The sequence below is a fragment of the Melanostigma gelatinosum genome, assembly GCF_949748355.1.
Source record: "Melanostigma gelatinosum genome assembly, chromosome: 6".
Lineage (NCBI taxonomy): Eukaryota > Metazoa > Chordata > Actinopteri > Perciformes > Zoarcidae > Melanostigma > Melanostigma gelatinosum.
Window position 1 is genome coordinate 2,665,270 of NC_136639.1, and position 27,161 is coordinate 2,692,430.

General features: G+C 49.4%; 1 protein-coding gene across 1 annotated transcript in view; it reads left to right on the forward strand.

Annotated features, from left to right (window-relative positions):
• fras1 (Fraser extracellular matrix complex subunit 1) overlaps nt 1-27,161 on the forward strand; it is a 184,638-nt gene that overhangs the window by 59,964 nt on the left and 97,513 nt on the right. Inside the window, 4 exon segments of the mRNA XM_079270426.1 lie at nt 1,608-1,709; nt 2,038-2,229; nt 3,020-3,109; nt 21,329-21,476. Of these exon segments, the coding sequence (XP_079126552.1) occupies nt 1,608-1,709; nt 2,038-2,229; nt 3,020-3,109; nt 21,329-21,476 (532 nt within the window).

Below are 27,161 nucleotides of genomic sequence, written 5' to 3' on the forward strand. Positions count from 1 at the left end.
CTCTTCACCTCTCCTCCACCACCTCTCCTTTCCTCCCCTCCTCCACCTCTCCTCTTCTCCTCTCCTCCTCCTCCACCTCTCCTCTTCTCCTCTCCTCCTCCTCCACCTCTCCTCTTCTCCTCTCCTCCTCCTCCACCTCTCCTCTTCTCCTCTCCTCCTCCTCCACCTCTCTTCTTCTCCTCTCCTCCTCCTCCACCTCTCCTTTCCTCTCCTCCTCCACCTCTCCTTTCCTCCCCTCCTCCACCTCTCCTCTTCTCCTCTCCTCCTCCTCCACCTCTCCTCTTCTCCTCTCCTCCTCCTCCACCTCTCCTCTTCTCCTCTCCTCCTCCTCCACCTCTCCTCTTCTCCTCTCCTCCTCCTCCACCTCTCTTCTTCTCCTCTCCTCCTCCACCACCTCTCCTTTCCTCTCCTCCTCCACCTCTCCTTTCCTCCCCTCCTCCACCTCTCCTCTTCTCCTCTCCTCCTCCTCCACCTCTCTTCTTCTCCTCTCCTCCTCCTCCACCTCTCCTCTTCTCCTCTCCTCCTCCTCCACCTCTCCTCTCTAATCTCAGTGTGCACCACCTCATCTGCTGCCTCCTGCTTTCTCCTGCTGTGTTTACAGTGAAGACACTCCATCTCTCACTGCCAAGTTTCTCCTTTGATCGTGTGTGTGTGTGAGTGTGTGTGGGTGCGTGTGTGTGTGTGAGCGCTTTGGGACTATTTTTGGTTTGACTCGTTAAAGTTGATATCACACAAACAAGATAAACAGTTTTACATGCGGTGTACCTATGTGTGCTGCATGTTTTTGGTGTTTCTGTGTGTGGATGTGTGTAATAATGTGCATACAGTATGTGTGTGAATGCTTTATTGTACAGCTGTGTGTGTGTGTGTGTGTAATGAATGACTTCCTTCACTTTAAACCTGTTCAGAGCCGTTCCTTCAGGCCTCTTTAGATCAGCGTGTTTGTTCAGGTGAGACTGAAGCCGTTTGAACTCGTATTGAACCAGATGTGAGTTTCAGTCCACTGAAATAAAGATCTGAGCTCCTTTAACACACGTTTATACTTCATGCAGGCTGGTGGTGTCCAGAGAGCTCCGCTAACTGCTTCACAGAGTTTTGATCATCGGTTAGATCAGTGAGAAACGTCCTCTTTCTTGTGAAATAATGAATCAATCCGTGTCCTGCGTGCTTCAGTCAATATTTAACGGAGCAGTTTAGACCTGAAGAGGAAGGATTCACTCTGACAGCTACAGGAAGCGGACCCCACACTGAAACAGATTATATATTTAACGCGCACAACACATCAGGCATGGAGCCGCTGTGGGACTGCTTCCCTTCACTTCAGTGCAAAGACAAATACTTCATCTACCACGAGTTGATGAAGACGTTACTCTGTCCATGGCTCTTTAATTCACCACCCAGCTAGAAGGGCTTTCATGACTCATCCGATACCTGCTCTGTATGCCAACACAGGAGAGTCGACGCCCATTGAGTTCAAATGAGCTTAAAGTTTCCCACAATCAGCCTTTAAATCACTGTGTGTGTGTAGGACCGTGTACGAGCGTGTGTGTGTGTGTGTGTGTGGTTTACAGACGTCTGAGTGTGTGTATCTGTGTGTATCTTTGCAGCATGGTGAGCAGTGGCAGAAGAACGCCTGCACCACATGTGTGTGTGACCGGGGTCAGTCTAAATGCCACACACACACCTGTCGGCCCGTCACCTGCGACAAGGTGAGTAGCCTTACACACACACGCACACACACACACACACACGCACTGAATATCTGAAGGCGCAACAGCGAGGCTCCCCCGTGCGTTCTAATGGAGCTCTACATTCACTGTTAATTATCTCTCAATATACATCTACCACACATCAATATGGTTCAGTTCCTTTCAGAATGTTGTTGCCCCACAAGAGGGAAAGTCATTCAACCGACACAATGCAACGAACAACAAAGAGTCCGTGAAGACGTTTTTGGTGAAAGCTCGGCTTTCCGTGGCTTCGTTGACGTCGTCTGTGAAAAAACACAAACAATCACAAACGGCTTCTCCCTCGCAGGGTCAGACCAAAGTGAAGCGAGCGGGTCAGTGCTGTGACGGATGCGCCGCCGCCAAAGGAAGCTGCCCGTACGAGGACGGCGTGCGCTACCACGGAGACATGTGGAACGGCACGGGCTGCGAGTTCTGCACCTGCAACCGCGGCCAGGTCGTCTGCCAGAGGGCCGAGTGCGGACGCGTGGAATGCCCGCAGGTGAGTCTTCATTATAAACTGAGGAGCAAATCTGACCTCATCTTTGGACGCTGGAGTTTTGTTGCCACGAACATTTCCTTCGAGGCCCTGAAAGGCTGGATCGGATCAAATCAAATGCATGCAAGCACATCTACCTGTTACATCAATGGCATTGGTCGACTGTTGGCCTGCTATTAACAGCACAGAGAGTAAAAGGAATCCTGACTCTCCTGAATGTAGAGCAGCTATTCTCTCAGAAATATCCCATTTGAGTGCAAAACAAGTTGAAACGCCACATAATTCACTATAAATCAGCACCAATTGACACCAAGACCTGTAATCCACGTAGGAGTACATGGATAATGTGTGTAACCTACTAAAGCTCATACTTATACTGTTAGGAGTCAGTGTGGAACATCATGTGTGGACCCAGGGTTCTCTTCCTGCAGCCTCCACCTGTTCTCAGTTCTCCTATCCCCCAAAATGCAACATGTCAGCAGCCAGAAATCCCATTTCCTTCCCTTCGAGTGGGCCACTGAAACGGTAATGGGAGATGTCGCAGTTGCTTTGCTCACCGTGTCCCACAGTCGGTTTAATTTGCCGCAGTGAGACGTATCAGCTCACCAGCTATCGTCAGTGGTATTGGTAGAGGTAAAATGAAGTTGAATTGAAAGCCAGTATGAATGGCGTGCTGTTTATCATGCTGCGTGTGAAACAACAACGCTCTTCACCTCCTGACTCGTCTTTTAGAGTGAAGACTTGTGGCTTCCCTGCAGTTTAACATTTAAATCCATATTTTCTATCTTCTCAGGGTTCTGAGCTCGTTCACCTCCCGGGGAGGTGCTGCCCGGAGTGTTCCTCTCAGAAACCTTCCTGCTTGCACGAGGGGCAATCCTACAAGGTACTTTCTTTACATTTCACTTTGAGTGTGTTTGCAAAAAGACAAGAAAAAGTGTCGTGAAAATTGCAAAATCAGGCGATGAATCCAAACTGTGTGGGCGAGACACAGACACCGCCGAACTTCTGTGAACTCCAATCTCAGAAGGAAAGAGAAAGTGAAGTGAAGGGAGCAGCTCTGTGGCCCATCATTGCTGGTTTAAGTTCACAGGAAACAGCGCAGCACGCACAGTTAATGTTGCCTATCTTTAATAATTAATACGGTAATCACGTGGCTATTTCAAGACTTGATCGTCCCAAATGGTAAAACTGTGTTACAGTCGTGATGCATGTTGTTTGTGTTGTGTTCACTGGTGATGGAAGGAAATCTGTCACATAAATCCTTTGGTGTCCACTGTTTTTAAAGATTATTCTACTACATGTGACTATAATATGCATGTTTCTCTTAATATTCTATTTCAAACGTAAACAGCTTTATCTGTGAGGAAGCTCCGTAACGTCCGGTTGTTAATTCTACGGATGCTCAGATATCAGATATCAGATATCAGATATCAGATATCAGATATCAGATATCAGATATCAGATATCTGACAGTGAAACGGTGGATATGAGGCAGCAGGCTCTGAGGCTGCAGCTTGTCTTTCCTCCTCAGAGGACATCTTTGGGCAGAAGTGGTCCGTGAAAGAGTTCTGCTGTAAAAAGAAGAAAACCCTGAGAGCTCACGACGCTCCTTAGTTCTGTCAGTCAGAAGAGTTCAGATTCTGTGATGTGAAGCCTTCGTCCTTGTCTGTGAGCTCTGACTCGCCATCGGATTGTTTGGAGAAAAAATGAATTCATGATTCATAAAACCGTCTCGCTTTTCGCCGTTAAACCTGTTTCTTTTTTATTGTGAGTGACGTTCCTGCTGTTTGACTGACTGTCCGTCCTCAGAAATCCTGCTTTGAAAACATATATATATATATATATATATATATATATATATATATATATATATATTTATATATATATATTGTCAAGAAGAGTTGACCTCTCAGAGCTGCCTCGGTAACATGTCGACACATTCAAGGGAGAAGTAGTCAGGCTATAAACGCACAAAGCATATATTCAACGTTGAAGTGTAATCAAACAGATAAAATGTATGAATAAATATAACGAAATGTTCTAATCAATTGTGTAACAAATGTTTAACTGCATAGAAGTGATTTAAACAAATGTAATGAATGTTTCTGTGTGTGGAGCTGAGATAGATGTATTGGGCAAGTATTGGGCAAGAATGACATTGCTGTAATCAAGACCAGATGTTGGGTGTAGTCAAGAGAAAGATCTAGAAACTGATGTAATAGTTGAGTCATACAGGCAATGTTCGGCTTAACGCCCTTTCCAGAGGGAGGGGGGGATGAGTCATGGACCAAACAGGTGGGGGCTGATCACAGCCCATATGAGGAATATAAGGACATGCTTGCAAAGAGCAAGCTGGGATTTCATCGCGGATGCCGTACCAAGCGCATCGGAAGAAGATACTAAAGCCTGCAGCTGATGTATTGAGGACTTCGTCTCTGTTCACGGAAAAGAGACCTCTGTTCGTGGACATTGAGATTAAAAGACGAAGGTTCTAACTCTCCCCACCGCTCGCCTCTTAACATCTGGACAACTGAGAAAGCCGCAGCTGCCTGAGAAAGACTTTGTACTGAGTTTTGAGAACAGCTGAACGGGCTCCGTTGCGGAGCGGGAGGATCGAGGGTCCGGCCGGACCTTCGCTCCTAACAACTCCAAAAGAACTCTTTTCATCGCACCATTGGACATCCAGCTCTAACCGAGCCGTCTCGGCAACTAAAACTAATGAGTATAATCGAAGAAGATAATTAAATTGACTAATCATGTGTAGTGACATTTTATGTGAGCTGTAGCTGTAACCCCTGCAAACTAACTAAATATAACCTGCAATAAATATCTAATCTGCATTTAAAGTGAAATCCTCAAGTGCATTAATTTGCCGAAGTAGTAAAGAGTTCCTCGTGACAGTAAAAAGTTAAAGCTATTGTATGTCTAACAACTGAGTTCTGAAAGGTTATCCTAGAGACCGAATCCACTGAACAATCCCTTACGGTTTTAGCAAGAATTAATCCTAGCCGTTAAAACCTAACCTGGCATTTACCAAGAGCGCGGATCCATAAGAGGGAAGCTGCCATAACCGACGCGACTGGTAGGAGCGCCCGGGGCCAGGACTGGTCTCTCGGCCGAGCGCGCTCTGACCGGAGGAAGCAGGGTAGACGTCGGGAGTAACGGCAGTTAGCGGAGCCAGGCGAGTTCCCTCGCCAGAACACCAGCTCGAGAATCTTTTAATAGAGAGCTGAGTCAGTAATTAGCCCCGTATCGGGCCAGAAGTACCCAGGATCTAACACGTGGCGCCCACAACGTGGGGCTCGACGGAAAAGGAGTACGTTGAGTCCAAAAGAAGAACCCCGGCAGCTAAGAGAGGCTGTCGTTCGTGTACGAAAAGACCTGAGGTGAGGCGTTGTGGTAGAAAGCAAAGCTGCCCAAGCCTCGAAGAAGTCCGATTGCGAAGACATCCACGAATCGAAGCTGTGTGTGGTATTTACAGGCCAACACAGGAGAATCCGCAGGCGACGGGGAGTATCGACCAGACTCGCCCGACCTGTAGAGGGACCAGAGCCTGATCCCATCCCTTCCTCAACGCGCGACGAGAGGCTTTGGGAGGAAGGCGACTCGAGACAACAAAGACAAAGACAAAGTCCAAGATGGAAGCATCGCCCGGAGGATCCGATGACGGCGGAGGCGACCCAGCGGGACGAGCCAAAGGCCCTGATGGAGGAAGCGCCGCCGGACAGCAGAGAGGACCCGACGGCGACGGAGGCAGCCCGCAGACGGCGACGACTCAGCAGGACGTGCCAGCGCCATCGACCCCGGACCAGGCAGTAGACGACAGCCCGGACCAGCAGACGGACGACGCTGGACCACACGGAGCGACATCGGGAGTACAGACACCGACACCGGCTCCAAGAGGCAGAAGCAACGTCCAACATCAGATCATCCTGAATGGCAGAGGATGGGACACCTGGGACAAATCTATTCAACAACACCTAATCGTGCTGCATGAAAAAGCAGATAGAGCGAAGGTGGGAGAAGAAGTAAAAAAGAATTGCGAAAGGGAGGGGGGTTATCTTGCTCCCCTCACCCATAAGTCCGGAATGGTGGCGGCAGTGGTAGGGTGTGCAGGACCCCCCTCAGGCAAACAGAAAGTGGGAGAGTGGCTACACTGGTGGCTAGTAGTAATGAGGGTTATTAAAGGAAAAATAGTCACCATTATTAGCCCATCAAAAGAATACGACTCAGTCGTGAAGATGCTCGCCGCAGAAATCGGAGCGGGGGCAGTGACTATAAAGCAGAAAGTGATAGCCACCGCCCGCTATAAAGAAAATAAAAAAGAGCAAGACGCAATAGCGGCATACATAGCCACCAACCTAAGTTATACTGAGGAGACCGGCGACGATCAGCACAGCACCCAAGGGACCGAGGTGTACACGGACTCCTCTACGGAGGCGTCCTCGGAAGCCGAAGTGGGAGACGAACAGGACAGTGGCAAAGACGAGGAGATCTCAGAGGAGGACGAAGTGGGGGAAGACTCAAAGCTGAACGAGAGCGACGAGTACCAACTGCTCCCGCCCTCCATGGGATCCGGGACTCCCGCTGCCACTGCAGTACGCACGATCCTGAAGGACTACAACGGCCCAGAGCCGAGGCGGCCCCAGAAAGCTAGGGGTAAGACCAGACATGTTCACTCCCCGAACCCAGAAGAGCATCTTCAAAAATTGAAAAGAATGCCCGAGGGGACCAAAAAATATGCAAACCAGACAGGGTTAACCGCATATAACCACTTCGGAGAGCCTTGGGACCTAGACAGCCATGGACTGGTTGTCTTAACCAACTCACATCTAAAGCCTCATATCTCCCGGTTCAGAAAGAGTCTGGTAAGAGAGGCAGGCAGCCTCTACAAAGAAGAACTTGAGGTGCGCCTCCACGGATGTAGACAGAGACAGGAGGAGGTGGTGGTTACGAGCGGCGGAGCATCAAGCCATTTTGCGGTACTACACGTACCGATCGAAAGATATGAAGATAGCGAAGATCAGAACGCCTATCGGGACAGCATAGAGGAGGCATTAGAAAAAGGTGTCACCCGAGCAAGCGAATTGTCCTACAAAAGAGTCGTTATATGTAACGACGGCGCCAGGTCCGGCAACCTACCATGGGAGGTAGCAGAAGAAGCGGCAATGAGGATTCTGCACCTCCTGATGAACGCTCCCCACGGGTGGAACAACATCCGCGAGTTGGTGTTAGTCACCTCGGTGGCCCAATACCACGAGAGAAAAGAGAGAATACTGAGACCCCTCTTCAAAACGGAGGGGCCAAACAACTGGAGGGCAGGACCGCCGGAATACGAGGACGAGAACGCCCCAGTTGCGAAAGCAGTTCTGCCACGGCTCCCGCAATCAGTAAGATTGAAGAAAGAAACCAGGACCGAGCAGAGGAGCAACCAGGAATCAACACCCGGTCCTTCAGGACGAGAGGAGCGACGGCCACAGGTCAGCTCAAGCCAGGAAAAACCACAAAAGGAAAGAAGAACTCCAATCCCCTCTCCCCGGACAGTAGCGGTGCAGACAGAAGAGGAAACCCCCGTGCCAACCAAACCTCCACGGGGGATCCCCAGCCCAGCAGAGTCCGTCGGCGTGCAGACAATGCACTACTCTGGAGAAAGAGAAGCGCCCATGATAAGGTTTGGAAGTCCCGGCGGGATCAGGGAAAGTCCCAGGACTCCACAGAGAACGCCAGAACCAGTTCAGCCGGCCTCGCCGTCAGCAGAGCCAGAAAGAGAGGCGCAGGAAGAAGCGGCAGATGTGAGTTCAGATGAAGAAGAAACAGCGCCAAGCCTGACCTCCATCGAATACGATGCTCCAGGAGGAATGACCGACCTGAGAATAGGAAGCAGAAAAGGCAAGAAGAACGCGCTGCCCCTAGTTTCAGTGTGCACGGCTTCGCTGAAATTCCCCCGAGACGATCGTTACGGGCCCATGACCACCAAAGACGGAAGAAAAGCCTATGCTCCAGAGGTCGGTCAAACAAGTTATGATGTTCCAGAAATATGGCTGCACGACCTCGAAGGAATGAAAGGAACAATGGTCTACGCGACAAAAAGAGAATGGGCGAATTTTCTAATGACCCCGACCTACGGCTCCCTCGCAACAGCCACGGAGCTGACGGGTAACTTTCGCACAGGCTTTGTGACAATCGTGTACGACGTCATGTTGCGACGCCTGAAGAAAGCAGCCTACAAGCTGGCAGCGGAGGAAGACAAAGAGCGGAGGCAAGACATCTCGGACACCGAGGACGAACAGCCACCTCCAGGGCAGAGCCTCGCACGAAGCAGCTGCCTCGCCACCGCTGAAGAAAATGACTGCATAACAAAGATGCAGGCTTCCACCCAGAGCTTTGGTGAGTTCAAAAAGATCAAGGCGATGGTGACAAACCGAGACCCAAAAGAATCGGTGCAAGAATATCTGACACAGAAATGGCTTATGGTGAAAGCTAGCTCCACAAACGATGAGGCGAAAAGATTGTGGCTGGCTCATGTGACGGACCAACCGATGGGTCCTGAAGAAACCGCGGAACAGCACTACCGAAGATTAGTGTTGGAAGACTGCGAAGACGAGGAGTCACACATCGACAAGGCAAGAAAAAGCTTAGACAAAGGGCAAACTCTCACCCAGGCATGGTACGCCTTGCGACAGGCGATTCCGCCGGACAGAAGTGTGCAAGTCCTTAGGAAGCTGACAAAGGGCCTAATGAATGACATCGATTTTGTGACCCTAAACATCAACAAAAGTACCACAGAGCAAATCCAAGAAACAGTAAGAAAGTGGGATTTGAAGAAAAAACACTTGGAAGACAAAAGAGAAAAAGGAAACCAGCCGAAGCCGCCGGCTCCCAGGCCCTCGTATGACAACGCAAGGCCCGCCGAGGGACCCGGTCCTTCACAGACACAGAGAAGGCAGTCGGGAGGATTCCAGAGGAGTCCACAAAACTACGAGCGTGAGCCAGGATTCCGGAGGGGTTCTCAAGGCTACCAAGGCTACCCGCGAGAGCAAGGACCTCAGCGGGGTCCACAAGGCAACCAGAGAGAGCAGGGAGCTCCAAGGCAAGAAGGCTTCCAGAGGCAGGGCGTTTACCACAGGGCCCAGCCGGATCAACAACAGGAGGGGCCACGGCCCCCACCAGCCAACAAGAGCGGTTTTCTCTCTACCGAGGATTACAACAAGCTGACGACAGAACAGAAACAGGCCCTTCGTGTCTCCCGCATGGAAGCTGGGAGCGAAGGGCAGAGAAAGTAATGGCTAAGCGGGCGCGGGTCACAGTGGATCATGCCTATTGGGTGGGGGACGACATATACACCGACGTGGATGGAATCCCCTATCAGGTAGATACTGGTGCAGAAGTGTCGATGACCCGCAAATGCCTTGAAACAAAAGGACACCTGACTGTTCAACTAGCCGACGGAACCATCAAAAAGATTCCGTTTGGCGTCTGGAAAGGAGTTGTATGGGCTCTAGGACCCTACAATTTAATGACAATAACAGACTTAAAAGAGCTGCATAGCAGCCCAGGAAATCGAACCCCAATACAACAGCGACTCAGAGTCCTCGGGGCAAAACTAATCCAGATGGGATCGTTATCACCGGAGTGGTATAAACCAGTGAACATTCCAGAAGTGACCAAGCAACAAATCGAAGACAGCGACCTTTCTCCGGAGGGAAAAGAAACGCTAGAAGACATACTTTCCAAAGCCGGAGTGGCTAGATTCAAAAATGACTGTGGAGACATGGGTGCGAAGTACACCCACACCATAGAAGGGGGTGTACACCCGCCTGTCCGCCAATACCCCCTGAATCCAGGGGCAGTTGCAGAAATGGACCTGATAGTCACGGAGCTCAGCGAACTAGGAGTGGTGCGCGAGGAGCCAAATCCCATCACAAACAGCCCAATACAGGCAGTCAAGAAGCCTGAGTCATCGGGAGGTGGCTGGAGACCTGTTATCAACTTCAAGGCCCTCAACCGCAGGACTGTCGCCAACCGAGCCAGCCTGATCAACCCCCAAGGGACGCTGAAGACACTAAGACTGAAAAGGTACAAATCCTGCATAGATCTGGCAAACGGATTTTTCTCGTTGAGGCTAGCCAAAGCCTCCCAGGGCAAGACAGCGTTCACCCACAAAGGTAAAGCGTACGTCTGGGAACGGCTACCGCAAGGCTACAAAAACTCTCCGAATGTTTTCCAGTCAGCCGTGATGGACATACTCGACGGCCTAGAGACAACAATCTACATCGATGATGTATTCATTGCAGATGACACCGAAGAAGAACATCTGCAAAAATTGAGAAAAGTCGTAGAACGACTAACCGCAGCAGGCTTGAAATTGAATCTGAAAAAATGCCAATTTGGACGATTCCAAGTGAACTACCTGGGGTTCCAGGTCTCCAACGACCTGGGACTCTCAGACGGATTCCGGGAAAAAGTGGAGCAGATCGACCCGCCAACCTCGCTGAACGAACTACAGCAGGTGCTGGGGCTCTGCAACTACGTTAGGGACCATGTCCCTAGCTACCAGAAGTATGCAAGACCACTGTATGTAAAACTACGAAAAGAAAAGCCAGAAGATGCCCACAAGAAGTGGGAATGGACCGCAACGGATCAAAACAGTTTGGAAAACCTGCGGACAGCCATTAAAGAAGCTTTGCGGCTGGAGCCACGAAGCCTTACAACAAAGCTGGTGGCAGAGGTCAGTTGCAACGACGATGACGCAGTGGTAAAAGTGTGCAACGAGGGCGGGGGAATAGTCACTTTGTGGAGCTACACCCTGTCCTCCGTGGAAAAGAAATATCCAGCAGAAGAGAAGGAGTTGGCAGTTCTGGCAAGGTATTGGAGCACCCTGAAAGATCTTGCTCAAGGGCAGGGCATCAGGGTCCTCACGCAAAGCCAGGTCCATCGATTCCTAAGAAAAGCCACGGTAGAGAGCACGAAGGCGACGAACGCGAGATGGGGACGTTGGGAAGACATCCTACTGGACCCAGACCTCGAAATCGGCCCTGCACAACCCGTGAGTAAGAAAAAGACGACACAGGACGAGAAGCCAGCCGAACCGATAGAGTGGGCTCTATACACCGACGGCTCGCGAAAAGGACAAGACGACAAAGCCTACTGGGGCTTCATTCTCAAGCACAAAGAGAAGGAGCGCTTCAGACAACGAGGCCAAATCCCCGGCAGTGCCCAGACCGGGGAAGTGACAGCAATACTGGAAGGTTTGCTCGAGTTGGAGCGAAGAAAGGTGAAAAGAGCTAGAGTCATAACTGATAGTTACTACTGTGCTCAGGCCCTTAACGAAGACCTGTCCATATGGGAAGAAAATGGTTTTGAGAGTGCTAAAAACAAGAAAGTAGCTCACGAAAACCTATGGAGAAAAATAGCCGAATTGAGGCTAACAATGGAGCTCGAAGTGGTGCACCAGAGGGCCCACACGCGAGCAGGAACTCATTGGCAAGGAAACGAAGAAGTGGATCGTTTCGTCCAGATGAGACAAATTGTCTTTGTTGGGATCGAGAAGTGGGAAGATTTGCCCAAAGGACGGGTAGTCCCAGAAGAGAACGTGAAGGAGGTGGTGCAAGCAGTGCATGGAGCACTTGGACATGCAGGCACCGTTCCAACACGAAGGGAACTGGAAAAGCAGCGACTCTGGATTCCTGAAAAAGAAGTCCGCAGAATCCTTCAAGACTGTGAGTTGTGTGGTCGATACAACGCAGGAAGGAGAGGACAAAGAGTGGGAGGACTCACCATTAAAAGTACCGTACCCTGGGGTTCTATCTGCATGGATGTGGCAGGACCCTTAGGGGTACCGGGTAAATGTGGAGAAAAGTACCTGTTGGTGCTAGTGGACTCCATGTCAGGGTATGTAACCACAAAAGCAGTAAGAAAAGCTAATGGCAACAGTGTTGTTAGCATGCTGGACCAAGTCTGTGGCTACTTGGGATTGCCTAAAGAGCTCAGGACTGACAACGGAACGCATTTTCGCAACGCAAAAGTGGACCAGTGGTGCCAACAGCATGGGGTAATGAGGATCTACTCTCCCCCATACACCCCCCAGGCTAACGGGGTGGTGGAAAGGACCATTGGCTTGGTGAAAAGTTGGATTGGGAAAAATGCCAACTCGAGAGAATGGAGCACTAAGACCCTGGAAATCGCCAAAACCCTGAACGACCGCTACCGAAGTGACAGGCCCTCCCCTGCGGAGGAGCTGATGCGCCGCCCCTTCACATCACAGGAAGTGGGGCGGGGCTCAGAAGATACAGAGCCCAAGCTTGAGCAAAAGGTGCCACTTCGAGTAGGACAGCGCGTCTGGATCAAGGCTCAGGTCGGTGCTTCTAACTCTGCAGTCAAAGCCAAGTACGATAAATCAGACATAATTGTCAAGATTTTGGACAGTAATACTGTTCAACTCAAGAAGAAAGGAATCCAAGGAGTAGGGCAGCTGAAGCCAGTTCCGTACTAGGAGAAAACCAGGAACTCAAGAATGGCCACCAACATACAAGCTTTACCACCCTTTGTCAGAGTGGCCAATGTCAAAGGGGTGGTTAACATGAGAAGGAGTACTACGGGGCTCTGGGCAGGAAGAGCCATGAAGAAGTTGGAGTATGCAAAAAAGGGCTTTCTCTCAGAAGAGAATGAAGTCTTAACATGGAAAGAAATCAAGAATGATTGTGTGGTCTGCCTGCTGCCGACCACCCTTAACCTCACATGGCAGGGACCCGGAAACAAGAAACCACACCGGGTCTCTGGACGAAGAAAGGAATTTGACCGTATGACCCACAAACCAGTGAAGGTTTTGGATGCATATGTGTGCGGTTTTTGTCGTATAGCGCTTTTACCAAGGTTGCACTTCGTCATCCAGTGGGATCTGCGGGGGACAAAGCTGAACCTTAAGGACTGTGTCTGCCAATGGGATGGACACAGGCTGCTCCTCTGTGCGTCTTGCTCCGTACTCCAGCTGAATGGACTGCTGGTGCAAGCTGGAGCAGCCGACGGATGGCAGGTGAGAAAGTTTCTTCAGCCAATACAAACCCTGGCACCCGCCTTGTGGGAAGGTGAGGGTGCTGCCGCTCCTGTTGATCTATCACACAAGGAGACTGGAGGACCCTCGGCACCAGCTATGAGCCCACTCGACGGCGATCCACACGAAGCAAGTGGAAACAGTAGTGCTGTCCCCATGAGATCCTGGTGGGAGTCGGTGGAAAGGAACTGGCCATACAGCCCAGGCCAGGCCGAGGTTGCCAACCCGCCCCTGTCTTCCGTACAGATCCCAGGGGCCTTCAGGGTCTATCGCAGCCCTGATGACCCAGGGTACGCAGCCACCGCAGCAAACTTACCCGATTGCCGCTTGGAAATGGTAACACGAGAAGGGTGGATGGGGCCCTGGGAATTAACAACCTGGCGCGTGTTAATCGAAGATGTGTTTTGTGATCCGGATGTGCCAGTACGTGAGCTTGCCCCAGTGCCAACAGAGGCTGGTGCTCGCGGCACGAATCTCCAGTATAACACCACGGATCTGGACGCCTTCCACCACACCGGTGCCAGGACCAAGGAAAAGAGTAAGATTTTCACGGTCACCCCAGAGGGGTGGCGGAGAGACGGTGTTATGCAACTACCGGGCTCTTGGGCGGCCAGAGCGCCAACGCCTACATGGGAGGCCAGCACAATGCGCGTCATGGTGACGCTGAAAACCGTGATGGTTCCATTCGACGGTGTGTACTCCGTCGGGGTGGAGCTGACCAGAGCGGATGAGGCGGAGCCTCCTCCAAACCCACGCGCAGACGCAAAAGGTTTGACCGCTTGGGCACGGAAGTCATTTCGCAAACTGCAGCGGGGTGGAAAGCCTCGCAGTAGCAGCACTTAGAAAAGTATAGCTGCTGGAAAACACGGAACTTGATTGTCAACATGTCGCTGCCAAACCCACCAAACAAAGATTGCAGGGACCTACCAATAGTCTCTCTGTCTCTTCTCGCACAAAGAAGGCCATATCTGCAATTGCCTAACGAAAGTGTCTTTTTGGACAGACCCCAGCGCGATTTTGCATACCGAAAAGGCCTCTGTGGATCCGGCGCCTATTTCTGCAGCAATGGCGAATATAGGCGCTCGTTTGACCTGTCAATACCCGGGAAGGCGGAATTACTGACTGCTTTTCGCACAGGATGGCAACTCCAATATGACAGAGCCATAGTCAATTGGACCAATCCGTGGCTGCTGCAGCCAGTCCTCCCTTGTCCTGACCAATCCCCCTGGATCCTGAATACCGTTTTCATCACAGTTATGGGTCTACAGCTGAAGTTGCGATGGGGTCCTAACTATGCTGATTATTTGCAAGAAGACTATATTGATCTTTGGCTGGGTGAAAATTTGATCTGGACCACCAGCCCGGTCATGCAGCGTCTCATAGCGCTCCACGTGAAAAACAGCGCGCGCTGTGTAATTGAGAACCAGGACATGCAATTGCGTACGGTGCATTACCGCCTGCCAGGCCTTGGACCACCGAACCCGGACCCATGCCTGAGCATGAGGGCGTTGCCTCCTTCCATATTGCGGACTTGGAGGCTTGCCCTTCACGAACCCGCTGCAGCGTGGGCTAAAGTGACGGAGCTCCAGACGGACGACGGCCAGCCGTTATACGCATCTCTTGCCAAAGTCCGGAACCTTATCGACCTTGTGGACAGACAGGTGTACGCATGGCTGCGGCGCAAAAAAATTGCTGGGAACGAGGGTTGCTTTGAACCCCCCCCCTGCGCCCCCTCGTTAATCGTCACCTACTACCAATGGGTGTGGCGGGGGCTGGACTTAGCCATTGGCAGATACCCATCGGTGCTATATCACCAGCTACTGAAGGGCAGGATTAGTCAGTGCGATCCTGACTCTCCCCCGCGCCTCAGCTCCGGATGCCTAGCTCCTCTTCCAGAAGTGCTGCCGACCAGAGCACTGCAGAACCCGAGACCATGGATCTCCCGCTACTTCACGGGAGAGTTCATGAATTTAGGCGATCCTCAACCTTTACCCCCGTCTCATTAAGACGCCCCGGCAAGCGACTGGACCAATCAAGTGAACGACCTCGGAATGGAAAACGACTATGGCTTTGCTTAATGGCTAAAGTAGTAGCAGTATTAACAGGACTATGCCTTGTCCTGGCTATACTGTACTACTATGGTAGTATCCCATGGGCCCTCACCCATGTGAGGGTGTCCTACACTACCACAAAGAAGTTCGACCAGACATGCTGGACGGTCGACTCTGGAACGATCGTTCTCTCTCAACTCGCTGGACAGAAGCACGCCTCGCCCTGGTTGGACCTTGAGGTTGGCTCTAATGCAACCCGGCAAGTCCAAGAAGGGGGTGGGACGGCTCCGAACCTGACAGCTACTATCATCGCGTGGATGACTATCTGGGAACAGAAAATCAACGATTCGAAAATCAACGACACGGGTGAAGAAACAGACTGGGCAGGCGAATTCCAGAAGGTAATAGAGAATTCGACATGGAGGATAGATGAAGTATCTACGCTAGGAGCGGAGATGAAGATTACGGTAATGATGAAGAAAGCACAAAAAGAAAAACGGGCACAGTGTAATTGGATCTACCCCGAAAACGGTGTCCCAGGCTGGTACTGTTCATGGGCATGTGTCTCATGGGCAGAGCAAGGGAACGAGGGATACTGGAAACCCGAGGTAACCTATGCAGCGAGCCACCGCAATGATACGTGTTTGATGATTTTACCGGCAGAAGGAATGTTCTGGGGACACTACAATCTCACCTGTGAGGCCACACAACCGCGACGTAAACCACAGCGGGTGAAAGTTAAAGTGAGGCCAGTGAGGCCACTAGGTAACACCACACTAGGAAACTCCACCGACTGCCAGCGGAACAACCTCACCAGCCGAGCCGTGAATGTCACGCAGGAGGGGGAAGAAGAAGAAGAGGTAGTACAACCTACGGCTTCAGAGACGGTTCCAGAGGAAAAAGAAGGGCAGCCGCAGCTGCCACTATTCAAGTCAAGTGACAGTCTTCGGAGAAATCGGAGCAGAAAATGGACGCAGCATTGTAAAAAGAACAAGCTCCCTCTCCTAGATAAGTGCTTCTGGAATGTGTTCTTTTATTGCGAAGGTCAGAATTACTTCGTAATAACTCCGGTAAACAAACCACAGTATCAGGCTCATAAGTTCATCTATCTACCCGAACCTAATGCCCGGCACGAGGCCTGGCTCAACAACACCCTGCCGTGGATATGGATAACCGAGCTAACGCATTTCAAAGGAGCCTTCACGGAGGGTTACTCCAGAGCCAGCTTCGGCCTTTTGGGACCAAGGACGACCGACATGTATGTACAAAAGCTGCCGAAACCCGAGGAGTTAATGACAGCCCCAAGAGGGGATTTCCAAAAGATTGACACTTGTGTGACCAACAAAATGTTCATCGCTCTGAACGGAACAGAGTATCTAGCCGACGGCGCCTCCCCGAGATGCACACTCTGGCAAGAGTGGTATCGGGCTTGGGGAACGTGGCTATATGACTGCACAGGCCTGAAGACGAACAAAACGATCAAAGGAACCCTGCAGGCATGGAAAGAGGCCCACACCCGGGACGACGGTTCAACCTGGTGGGGCCTACAGAAGGATGAAGTGTTAGAATGGGTGGTGCCATGTCTAACTCAAACCAACAACTACTGGGTGAAGTATCAGTACCTGGCCACAGTATACTCGAAAGAAAGAGACATCTGGCCTGGGGTTTGGAGCCGACCAGAACCATATGTGGGCCCGCGGCCCTGGAAGATGGAATGCAACCGAGGAAACACGACCTGCAACATCAGCCTGGCCGGGGGACATTGTGAGACTGTGCCAGGATGGGAAGACCATTGCCAGACCCACTATGGAACAGAATATGAAACCCACGTGCAAGAAGTAACCTGGGTGAAGGCTAGAGATGGGAAATGGAGACGGTCAGGGCCTCTGACTAGCAGCTGTACCAACTTAATCCTGGGCCATCGCATGAAAGACAGAGTGAACGTGAACGGCCAAATCATTCCCCCAGTAACCGACCCTACAGTCTTTCTAGCTGAGGGCCACGCCTTCAGGAAAAGCCTCTGCGAGGGTAAAGAAGACAAAGGATTTGAATGGGTAGGAGCTAACCGCCTCTACGGGAACGGAACATGCTACGAGCCAGAAGAACACTGGCTGAGTTGCGGGAGCGGCCGACGAGAACACGAGTGCAGTTGGATCGAACTAACGGGCGCCTCCATAGTCGGGACCGCAACCATCGTAGTGGAAGAAGTGGCAGGGAAGATTGGAGAAGGATTCACGGTCATAAAGGGATGGATGGGGAGTTTGTTCTCCTGGCTTTGGCCTTATTTGTTGATGATAGTTGGTATTGTGATCTTGGGCCTGATAATCTGTGCCGCCATTAAGGGCGGGGTAGCAGCCACTGTTGCCTCGTGCTTTAAGGGGAAGTTGAAGGAAAAAGGAGAAGTGAAGAAGGGACTCCTCCCACGAAGGAAGGAGGAGTCCACCCACCTATAAAGGGTGAACAACTGGAGCGCCATAGCCATTGCAGACCCGGAACCTCAACCAAGAGCCTCATACTGAAAAAAGAACGAATAAACCTAAGAAAGCCAAGATGACCAACATGACCAACACCACAACCATTGCACCTCCAGGCATGAACGCCACTTCTCCCCCAGGCATGACCACTTTCGGAGTGAGTATGACCAACGCCACAACTATTGTAACTCCAGGCATGACCACCTTCGGAATGAGTGTAACTGAAGCATTACAGAACTCCTCCGACACAGCACGCAGATGCAGGCCATTTCTTCGCTTAACCGACCTGGACTTTTGGGTCCTTGAGATCATATGGTTCTTCTACTGTTGCATGGGCGAATGGTCCATGAATCAGCCGCTAAGAATACTGGCCCTGGCTGTAGGGTGTCTGAAAACAGCGATTGAAAACATCTATCGAGGATCACTGTGGCTTACCCTGACATGGTTCGCTACATACCTCCTGGGGAGAATCCACATCGACTCTACTCGCTGCGGTCTAGTAAAGGGTGGAATGGTGATCATCTGGCTGGTAATCGACGTCGCTGCAGTTTTCTACAACCCCCTGAAGATGGTCTCGGCAATCGTCGAGGCCTTTCTGGCGGTTGCGGCCCTGACGTATCTCGTGGTCATGACCATGGCTATGAAAGAAAGAGGAAGAGGGCGTTGGCTCCACAAGATCGGCGCCATTGCTCTTTGGGGCATAGGTTGGGGCATAACTGTCGCCATCTACTGGTTGGGTTCTGAATCATCAATCGGGATAGCAGCCTGGCTCATGCTGTATGAGCCTTTGTTTCCAAGAAGGGTTAGGCCTACAAGCCCAGGCCTAACACCTCCTCCAATGGTGTTGGCCTCTCCATGGCTGCATTCTCTGGCTCAACGGCGCTCTGCAAAGCGCTCCAATAATGAGAGGGGGCCTTAAAAAAGAATGAAAATAAGACCACCCCCTGCTTGCTAAAAGCTTGGCTTGTAAAAATGCGCTGAAAAATGTAATGATTAATGAAGTCTTTGTGTTCAACAACATTCAGGAGGAGGTCTGCTGTGTCCGCTGTGGGATTCCTCCGGAGCTAATGTTGCACCTGTGGGAGGTAAACCAAGCCCTATGGTGCACCCAATGCTACCTGGGGCAATTCCCGGTAGGAGCAGCCAGCGGCCTCTTCTGCAAAGGAAGTACCCCTTATATGCCGGCGATGAATGTAGTCGACTGTATGGAATTAGAGGCTAAAGCAAAACCAGTGTGGACTTCCGCTGGAAGAACCCCACCAGAGGTCCTGCTCTATGCTGATGGTGTATACTGCCCAGTATACACAAAAATATGGGCGTATCCTGATGGCATCCGGGTGTCCAGCACCCACCTCACCGATGGCCGCTTCATCGTCATTGGACCACGCCTGCCCGCCCTGCAGTATCCAGTACCACCTCCAGAAGAAGACAACGACACGGCAAGCATCACGGGTGTGGAACACCGAGACGTGGGTAGCCAGACGATGCTCGCAGGAGTAGTACCAAATCTAATGGGGATGTGGGGATACGACGAGGACTGCGGCGAGCTGGTGGAGGTAATCCCTGAAGGATTGATAGTTCCAAGCGAGGAGGAGGACAAAGCAGCAACCAGCCCCGTCCCTACTCCGGCCTCCCTCTCCCCAGACAGCATTCTGAACCAGAATGTGTTGGCCCTGGTGCTGAGCCTGGACGAGCAGATGAAGGATGCCATAGATGACGAGGAGGATGACAACGCCCTCCTGGAGTTCCAGCCACCAGGTCTGGAAGGCCTGGTGGTGCTCGACAGCTGGCAACACGAGTCCGAGCCGGAAGATGACGTTCTCATCATCACCGCCGAGGACGACGACGAGTTCCTAGAGGATTACCTGGGGCACGGTGCGGCAGCTTGAGACCTCAAGAAGGGGGTGTCAAGAAGAGTTGACCTCTCAGAGCTGCCTCGGTAACATGTCGACACATTCAAGGGAGAAGTAGTCAGGCTATAAACGCACAAAGCATATATTCAACGTTGAAGTGTAATCAAACAGATAAAATGTATGAATAAATATAACGAAATGTTCTAATCAATTGTGTAACAAATGTTTAACTGCATAGAAGTGATTTAAACAAATGTAATGAATGTTTCTGTGTGTGGAGCTGAGATAGATGTATTGGGCAAGTATTGGGCAAGAATGACATTGCTGTAATCAAGACCAGATGTTGGGTGTAGTCAAGAGAAAGATCTAGAAACTGATGTAATAGTTGAGTCATACAGGCAATGTTCGGCTTAACGCCCTTTCCAGAGGGAGGGGGGGATGAGTCATGGACCAAACAGGTGGGGGCTGATCACAGCCCATATGAGGAATATAAGGACATGCTTGCAAAGAGCAAGCTGGGATTTCATCGCGGATGCCGTACCAAGCGCATCGGAAGAAGATACTAAAGCCTGCAGCTGATGTATTGAGGACTTCGTCTCTGTTCACGGAAAAGAGACCTCTGTTCGTGGACATTGAGATTAAAAGACGAAGGTTCTAACTCTCCCCACCGCTCGCCTCTTAACATCTGGACAACTGAGAAAGCCGCAGCTGCCTGAGAAAGACTTTGTACTGAGTTTTGAGAACAGCTGAACGGGCTCCGTTGCGGAGCGGGAGGATCGAGGGTCCGGCCGGACCTTCGCTCCTAACAACTCCAAAAGAACTCTTTTCATCGCACCATTGGACATCCAGCTCTAACCGAGCCGTCTCGGCAACTAAAACTAATGAGTATAATCGAAGAAGATAATTAAATTGACTAATCATGTGTAGTGACATTTTATGTGAGCTGTAGCTGTAACCCCTGCAAACTAACTAAATATAACCTGCAATAAATATCTAATCTGCATTTAAAGTGAAATCCTCAAGTGCATTAATTTGCCGAAGTAGTAAAGAGTTCCTCGTGACAGTAAAAAGTTAAAGCTATTGTATGTCTAACAACTGAGTTCTGAAAGGTTATCCTAGAGACCGAATCCACTGAACAATCCCTTACGGTTTTAGCAAGAATTAATCCTAGCCGTTAAAACCTAACCTGGCATTTACCAAGAGCGCGGATCCATAAGAGGGAAGCTGCCATAACCGACGCGACTGGTAGGAGCGCCCGGGGCCAGGACTGGTCTCTCGGCCGAGCGCGCTCTGACCGGAGGAAGCAGGGTAGACGTCGGGAGTAACGGCAGTTAGCGGAGCCAGGCGAGTTCCCTCGCCAGAACACCAGCTCGAGAATCTTTTAATAGAGAGCTGAGTCAGTAATTAGCCCCGTATCGGGCCAGAAGTACCCAGGATCTAACAATATATATATATATATATAAAAGTCTCGACTGTCGGGCTTCTTCTCATCTATGCAGCTTATTAGCAGTCAGCTTAGCGCCCGGCCAGCTCCTCTGAAGCGCTGTTCCTCTGTAGTTTGGTGTTTTTATTCATCCTGTTCATGTCTTCACCACCGCTTCAACCGCTGCCTTCAGCAGGTGTACTGAACTGCTCTACCTCCCCCCGCCTGTCTGTCCCTCGCTCTCCTCTCAGGACCTGGCTCGGTGGTCGGACGGCGGTTGTCGGGAGTGTGAATGCCGCCGCGCTCAGGTGACCTGTTACCTGCGCTCCTGCCCCACCTGCCCGCCGGGCACCCTGGTCGTCACCCGGGAGGGCCGGTGCTGCCCCGAGTGTCACCAAGGTACGTTGCTGCAAAGGATGCTGGGTGTGTGTGTGTGTGTGTTACGTCTCCTAACGTTCCTCCGCTCCATCGAACCCCATTTAACGTAGACGCGTTTTCAGCTGAAAGAATTCTGAGTATTTAAGAATGAGCTTTAAGATTCAACTGCCACACACTGTTGAATCCGAGAGTTATTGTGGGATGAAGTTGTCACTTAACTTTACATTTCATGCACATTCTCACTTACCACAATGGCCTGAACATGTCGTCGTTAAGGTTTACAGGCATAGCAACCCCACTAACGAGCAGGAACACGTGATGAGACTGTCGTACTGCGACTCTGCGTGTTGCAGCTCTGTGTGTTGCAGCTCTGTGTTTTCTCACCGCTGTGCTGAACTCGGCCTCTCTGCTCGTTCTTCCATCGATTTCTTCCCGTGTGATTATTTGTTGTTGCTACCAATCTGGGACAAAGAATGAAGTCGTGTTGATTCTGTAAACTACTGTAAGAAGCAGCAGTCACAGCAGAATGGCAACTGATTCACTCTCAACACATGATTAGTTATGTCTTCAATGTCATCCGGAGAAATTTGCATGTTTGCATATTGTGTAAAAGGAAAACATGAATCTGTTTGTATGTAATCTATTAAATACATTGGTATATTTAAAAAAGACACAATTTAAAACAGAAAACAATGATGTGATGTCATTGGGAACAAATTGATTGAGAAAGTCATGAAATGTTGGAATGATAGAACAACAAAAAGAACACCTCAGGGGTTTGCAGTGTCTCCAGGTCGTCGATGAGGCTTCAACAGACAGTGGGAGTCGGAGTGTTTTTGCAGACTTTTGTTCTTTAAAAACACCTGGTCTAGAGAGATGCTACCGCTGTATGAATACACTCTGCTTTATTTGTAACACTGCGTATGCAAATGAGAAGCTGGTGGGATGATCAAAGAAAAGAGCAGGAAGAGAAGAACACAGAGTTATAGAGTTTCTAGAGGCGGCCATGAGGACAGAATCCAACTTGTCCTTCGGGGACGTGAGTCCAGACGGTCCTCAGTCCTCAAACCTTCACGTCATATTCACATCCGTTCCTACATGTGAATACCAACATCAAACTCAAACGTGTGTTTAATAAACAAGCATGCGTATCTGATTAGAATTCCTGGGTTTTGTTTTTATATTTGTTCAAACCCAAAGCCGTCATTTGAAGCTGTGAGCAGTTTAAACAGTTTAAAATCTCTCTGAGCTCCTCCTCGCCTCCCTGGGGACTTGAAGTCACGTGACTAAAACAAGAAAAACTTTGTTGGACAGTTTTCCATGGCAGAATAACGCACTTCTGTTTCACGTCCTCCAAATACAAAATAGTGTCTGATCCATCTGTCTCATTGACACAGACAGCAATTACAACCAAACCACACAGAATGTCTCACGGAGTTAAATACTCCAACAGGCGATCGAACAGCCGGACGACGTTGTTGAGATTCATGAAGACTTCTAATTAGGTTTGGCTGCATTGAGAGAATAATCACAGTCGGGCACCGGAGACGTTTGTCTCTGCAGGACACACGATTGGACCGTTTAAGACCCGGACGGGAGTTTGATGAGGTTCTCGTTGGGTTCCTGTGTGTTCCGCGTCCCTCGACAGACTTCCTGCTCTCTCAGCTTCCCACTGTTTACAGCATCTCTCTCAGCAGCAGCTGATTAGAATGTCTAAAGTAAAAACTGTATATTCTCTGGAGGATACAGTCTAAGTAGTCCGAGTACACAACGGGGGAAACTTGTATAAATATGTGTATAAATATGTCTATTTATGGGTCTGTGTGAATACTATCTGTAGTATAATGTGTGTTTCTGTGTTTATAGGTCTGTGTGAATACTATCTGTAGTATAATGTGTGTTTCTGTGTTTATGGGTCTGTGTGAATACTATCTGTAGTATAATGTGTGTTTCTGTGTTTATGGGTCTGTGTGAATACTATCTGTAGTATAATGTGTGTTTTGCGTGCATACACAGTGATTCTGGTGTCTGCCTGAGTGAATAATTTAAGCGTGTTTGTCACATCATCCTACACTTGCACCTGTCATCACCTCGCAGCTTGTGTGTGTGTGTGTGTGTGTGTGTGTGTGTGTGTGTGTAGTACAGTGATGGTTTCATAATGCATATATATATATATGCATGCCTTAACAACATATACACACTTTACGTTCCTGTGCTGATGAGGCACACGTGTGTTCACTCCTTTTACTCCGTCGGCTGGCTGTGGGTTGGATTTTCTGACTGTGTGTAGTTTGTAGCTAAAAATAGAAAAAAGGAATAAAACCCACATTCTCTCTGTCCCTCCAACTGTAACCGTAATCTTCCTTTTACTGCTATAGCCTGTTACTCATGGCTATCTATAGGCCCAGAGGTCAGCAGCCTCTCCTCTCATTGGACATAAACAGGAGCCGTGCTGCGTTCAGGTGTCATGCACGTACGGTCTTTTGCCATTCATGTAGTTAGTGCTGATATATACCCAGTAGATCAGGGCTCGCTGGTTAAATATCCTCAGTGATACATATCTGGGCCTCCTTTAATAAGCACCAGGATTAGGTGTTAAATCCACTCCCCTGACCCCGGAGACGTCCTAATCCCTCGTTATGTCGGAGGAGGAATGTTTGGGGAAGTCTTTGACAGAAACGGAGTATTTTCTATGACTGAACTTCTGCAGAAAGCACCGCTTCCTTCCCCAAAGACTCCGCAGCCGTAATGTCTTCTGGCATCGGGGGAATGCAGCTTTGTAACGGCGATTATTTCTGTCTGACACGACCAGCAGCTCTGCACACCATGCATCACGTTGGACTCTTCCGGCGCCTCAGATGATGTGCAAAAATATTCTTTTCTCCAACACTCAGAATAAAATCACCGCATTATAACTGTTATTACACGGCTCTCTTATTGTTATTATGGTAAATAATGTGAGTCCAACAGCTGACTCGGTCATTTCATGCAGACACGTTTAAATGTCCTCCTCTTTTAATTTGTGAATACATTTACTTTGTCAGTGTTTACGATCAGTCTATTTGTCAAACGGCACATCGGTCTGATTGTTACATTTAAGCTGTTTGGCATCATATTATTTTATTGGCCTCACTTAGTAGCGGTGCTAATTTCTATTATCTACAAACCACAACGATCAGATGAACCAGTGGAGAGTATCTGAGTACATTGTACAATAAGTACAGTACAACAAGACTTGATTGATCTCCAGGAGGAAATTCACATTGCGTACCATAAGAGTACTGCAGCAATACGAGTGGTAAGTAAAACTACCGTCACCAGCAGCAACGCTAAAGTGGCACATTAATGCATCAATAATTATAATTCAGTAATATAATACATGTTGTTCTAAAATGGGCCAATCTGCATTATGAGTACTTTTACTTTTCATACTTTAAGTATATTTTTATGCTCATACTTTTGTACTTTCACTCGAGTAAGATTTTGAATGCAGTACTTTTACTTTAAACAGAGTACTTCTAGATTGTTCTATTGGTATTGTATGATTGAGGGATTGTCTCCACATGGCTCTCAACATGGCGACGGCTCAGCTGGTGGCTAGCGGCTAACGGCGCTAACAGCGCAAACAACAGCAACAGTGCTGACGGGATTCTGAGAGCATTGATGAATACGGGCCCACACACACACACACACACACACACACACACCGTTTACAGTCTCTTAATCCCGTCACCATTATTTCATCAATTTCAATCAACCGAGTTTGGAGGAATTAAAGGGATTTGATCCTCTTTGAGGCGTTATTGTCTCACATAAAGTCTCCTGACTGAACATTTGGCAGCAGAATGCACGAGTGAACGGCTGAATGGCGCCGTGTGCTTTTTAGTGGGAATCAGGGTGTGAAATCACCGTGAATCACCAGCCAACTGCGAGTAAATGTTGGCTTTGGAGGGTAGGTTGTTGGCTTATTCTCTTAGTCGCTGTGGCGGGTAGCCAGTCTCAGTTAGAGGTCAGTCCAGCTGGCTCGGGATTCCTTTTTTCCTCTCTTACACTTGTTACTCTTGACATTTGGTGAGGAAATATCCTCGTCTCTGCCAAACATTGAACACATCAGCAGTGAGACGTTTTGTCATAATCAAGTGGAGCTGCACAGTTAACGGCGCCGGGATCTGCACCTCCGGATGAGTTGTTTCCCAACAACTTCTGCCGTTAATCACAGCTGTAGGTTTTTAATTTAGCGCTTCAGGGATTCTGGCTCGCTGTGCTCATGAGGAAATGAAAGCAGCCTTCTGTAAACAATGTGTGATCGCTTAACTTGTGCAGGAAATGTGGTTTTATCCTCTGGAGGGAGGGAAGAAATAGCCCGTTCACTTCTCAGCTGTCAGAGCAAACGAGGGACGCTCTTGTTACTATTCAGGTGGAGTTTTGTATTCAGATGAACTCATTTGTTTCCACTGTTTAACGTGCAGGAGAGATCAGGATGGACGGGTCCACAGCGGATGGCGGGATATATGCGAGACTGTTGGTACATTACCGCCAGCTGAAGCGTTGGACACGGCTGAGCAGAGACACACACACTTGACTAACATTCCTATTCGCCAATAAGCCCGAACATACAGTATCTCAATCGCCCACTTCTCTCACTCTACTTCCTCCTTCACACACTGATTGTTCTGCTTCAGCTCCAGTTTCTTTCCTCAGCCAGAGAGAAGACGAGGGGGATGAAGAGGGAGGTCAGGAAGTGAGAGTGGAAGGAAAAGAAATGAGAAGAAAATGGACGGGAGAGAACAAATGAAGCTGTGTGGGAACGAGAACAATGAGAGGGAGAGAGTGTATCAAGAGAGATGGAGATACTTGGAACACTGTGTTCTGGCTTTCTTCTTATGTTCTTCAACTCTTTATCCACTTGTGCCCTCTCATCGTCTCTGCAGTCTACAAGTCCTCTCATTTTCTGTCCCCCGTTCTATTTGTCTCCCTCCTTCTCCTCGCATTAATCAGATCCCTCAGTTCTTTACTCAGTGCATGTGCAAGCAGCCGCGCATGCTGTTTGACATGAGGCTGCGCGCATTCGCGTCTTCTGACATCCAGATACGACGAGTGTCAACCCGGCCTCTGTCGGTGCTGATGCTGGCGGCGTTTGTGTGAACGAGTTGAAGGAGTTTCTACATTTTTGAAAGCTGTATTTGCAGACTTTTAAAAGCTAGTTCAGCTTTTCAGCAGAACAAAGAGGATACCGGAGACTTTGACGTCTGATTGTAATGTTTGTCCCGTCCAACGTCTTTTGCACATTAATTGGAGGACGAGAGGAGAACAGACTCCCCTCAGTTCAAATATATAAAAACAACTTCAACAAACTCAGAAGGAACAATGTCTTCAGGTCACAAGTGCTCGTCATGCAACACAGAGGATTACAGTGTTAATATATCTGTACGAATGATAAATCATATCTATTTCCTTCCTGATTCAGCTGAAGTCAGTGGTGGGTAATAACCTTTCCTCGTGTACGTACAATTTTCAGCTACTTTCTTCGAAAGTTTTTCCATCTCTGCTACTTTATACTTCTGCTCCGACACATTTTGGAAGCAAATATTGTAATTTTGACTCCATTACATTTATTTTATCGCATTAGTTACGATATCTAGTCTCATTTCATGATACTGATATGATATCAATATGTTGCAAACTCTACTTTTACTTGTAGCAGAG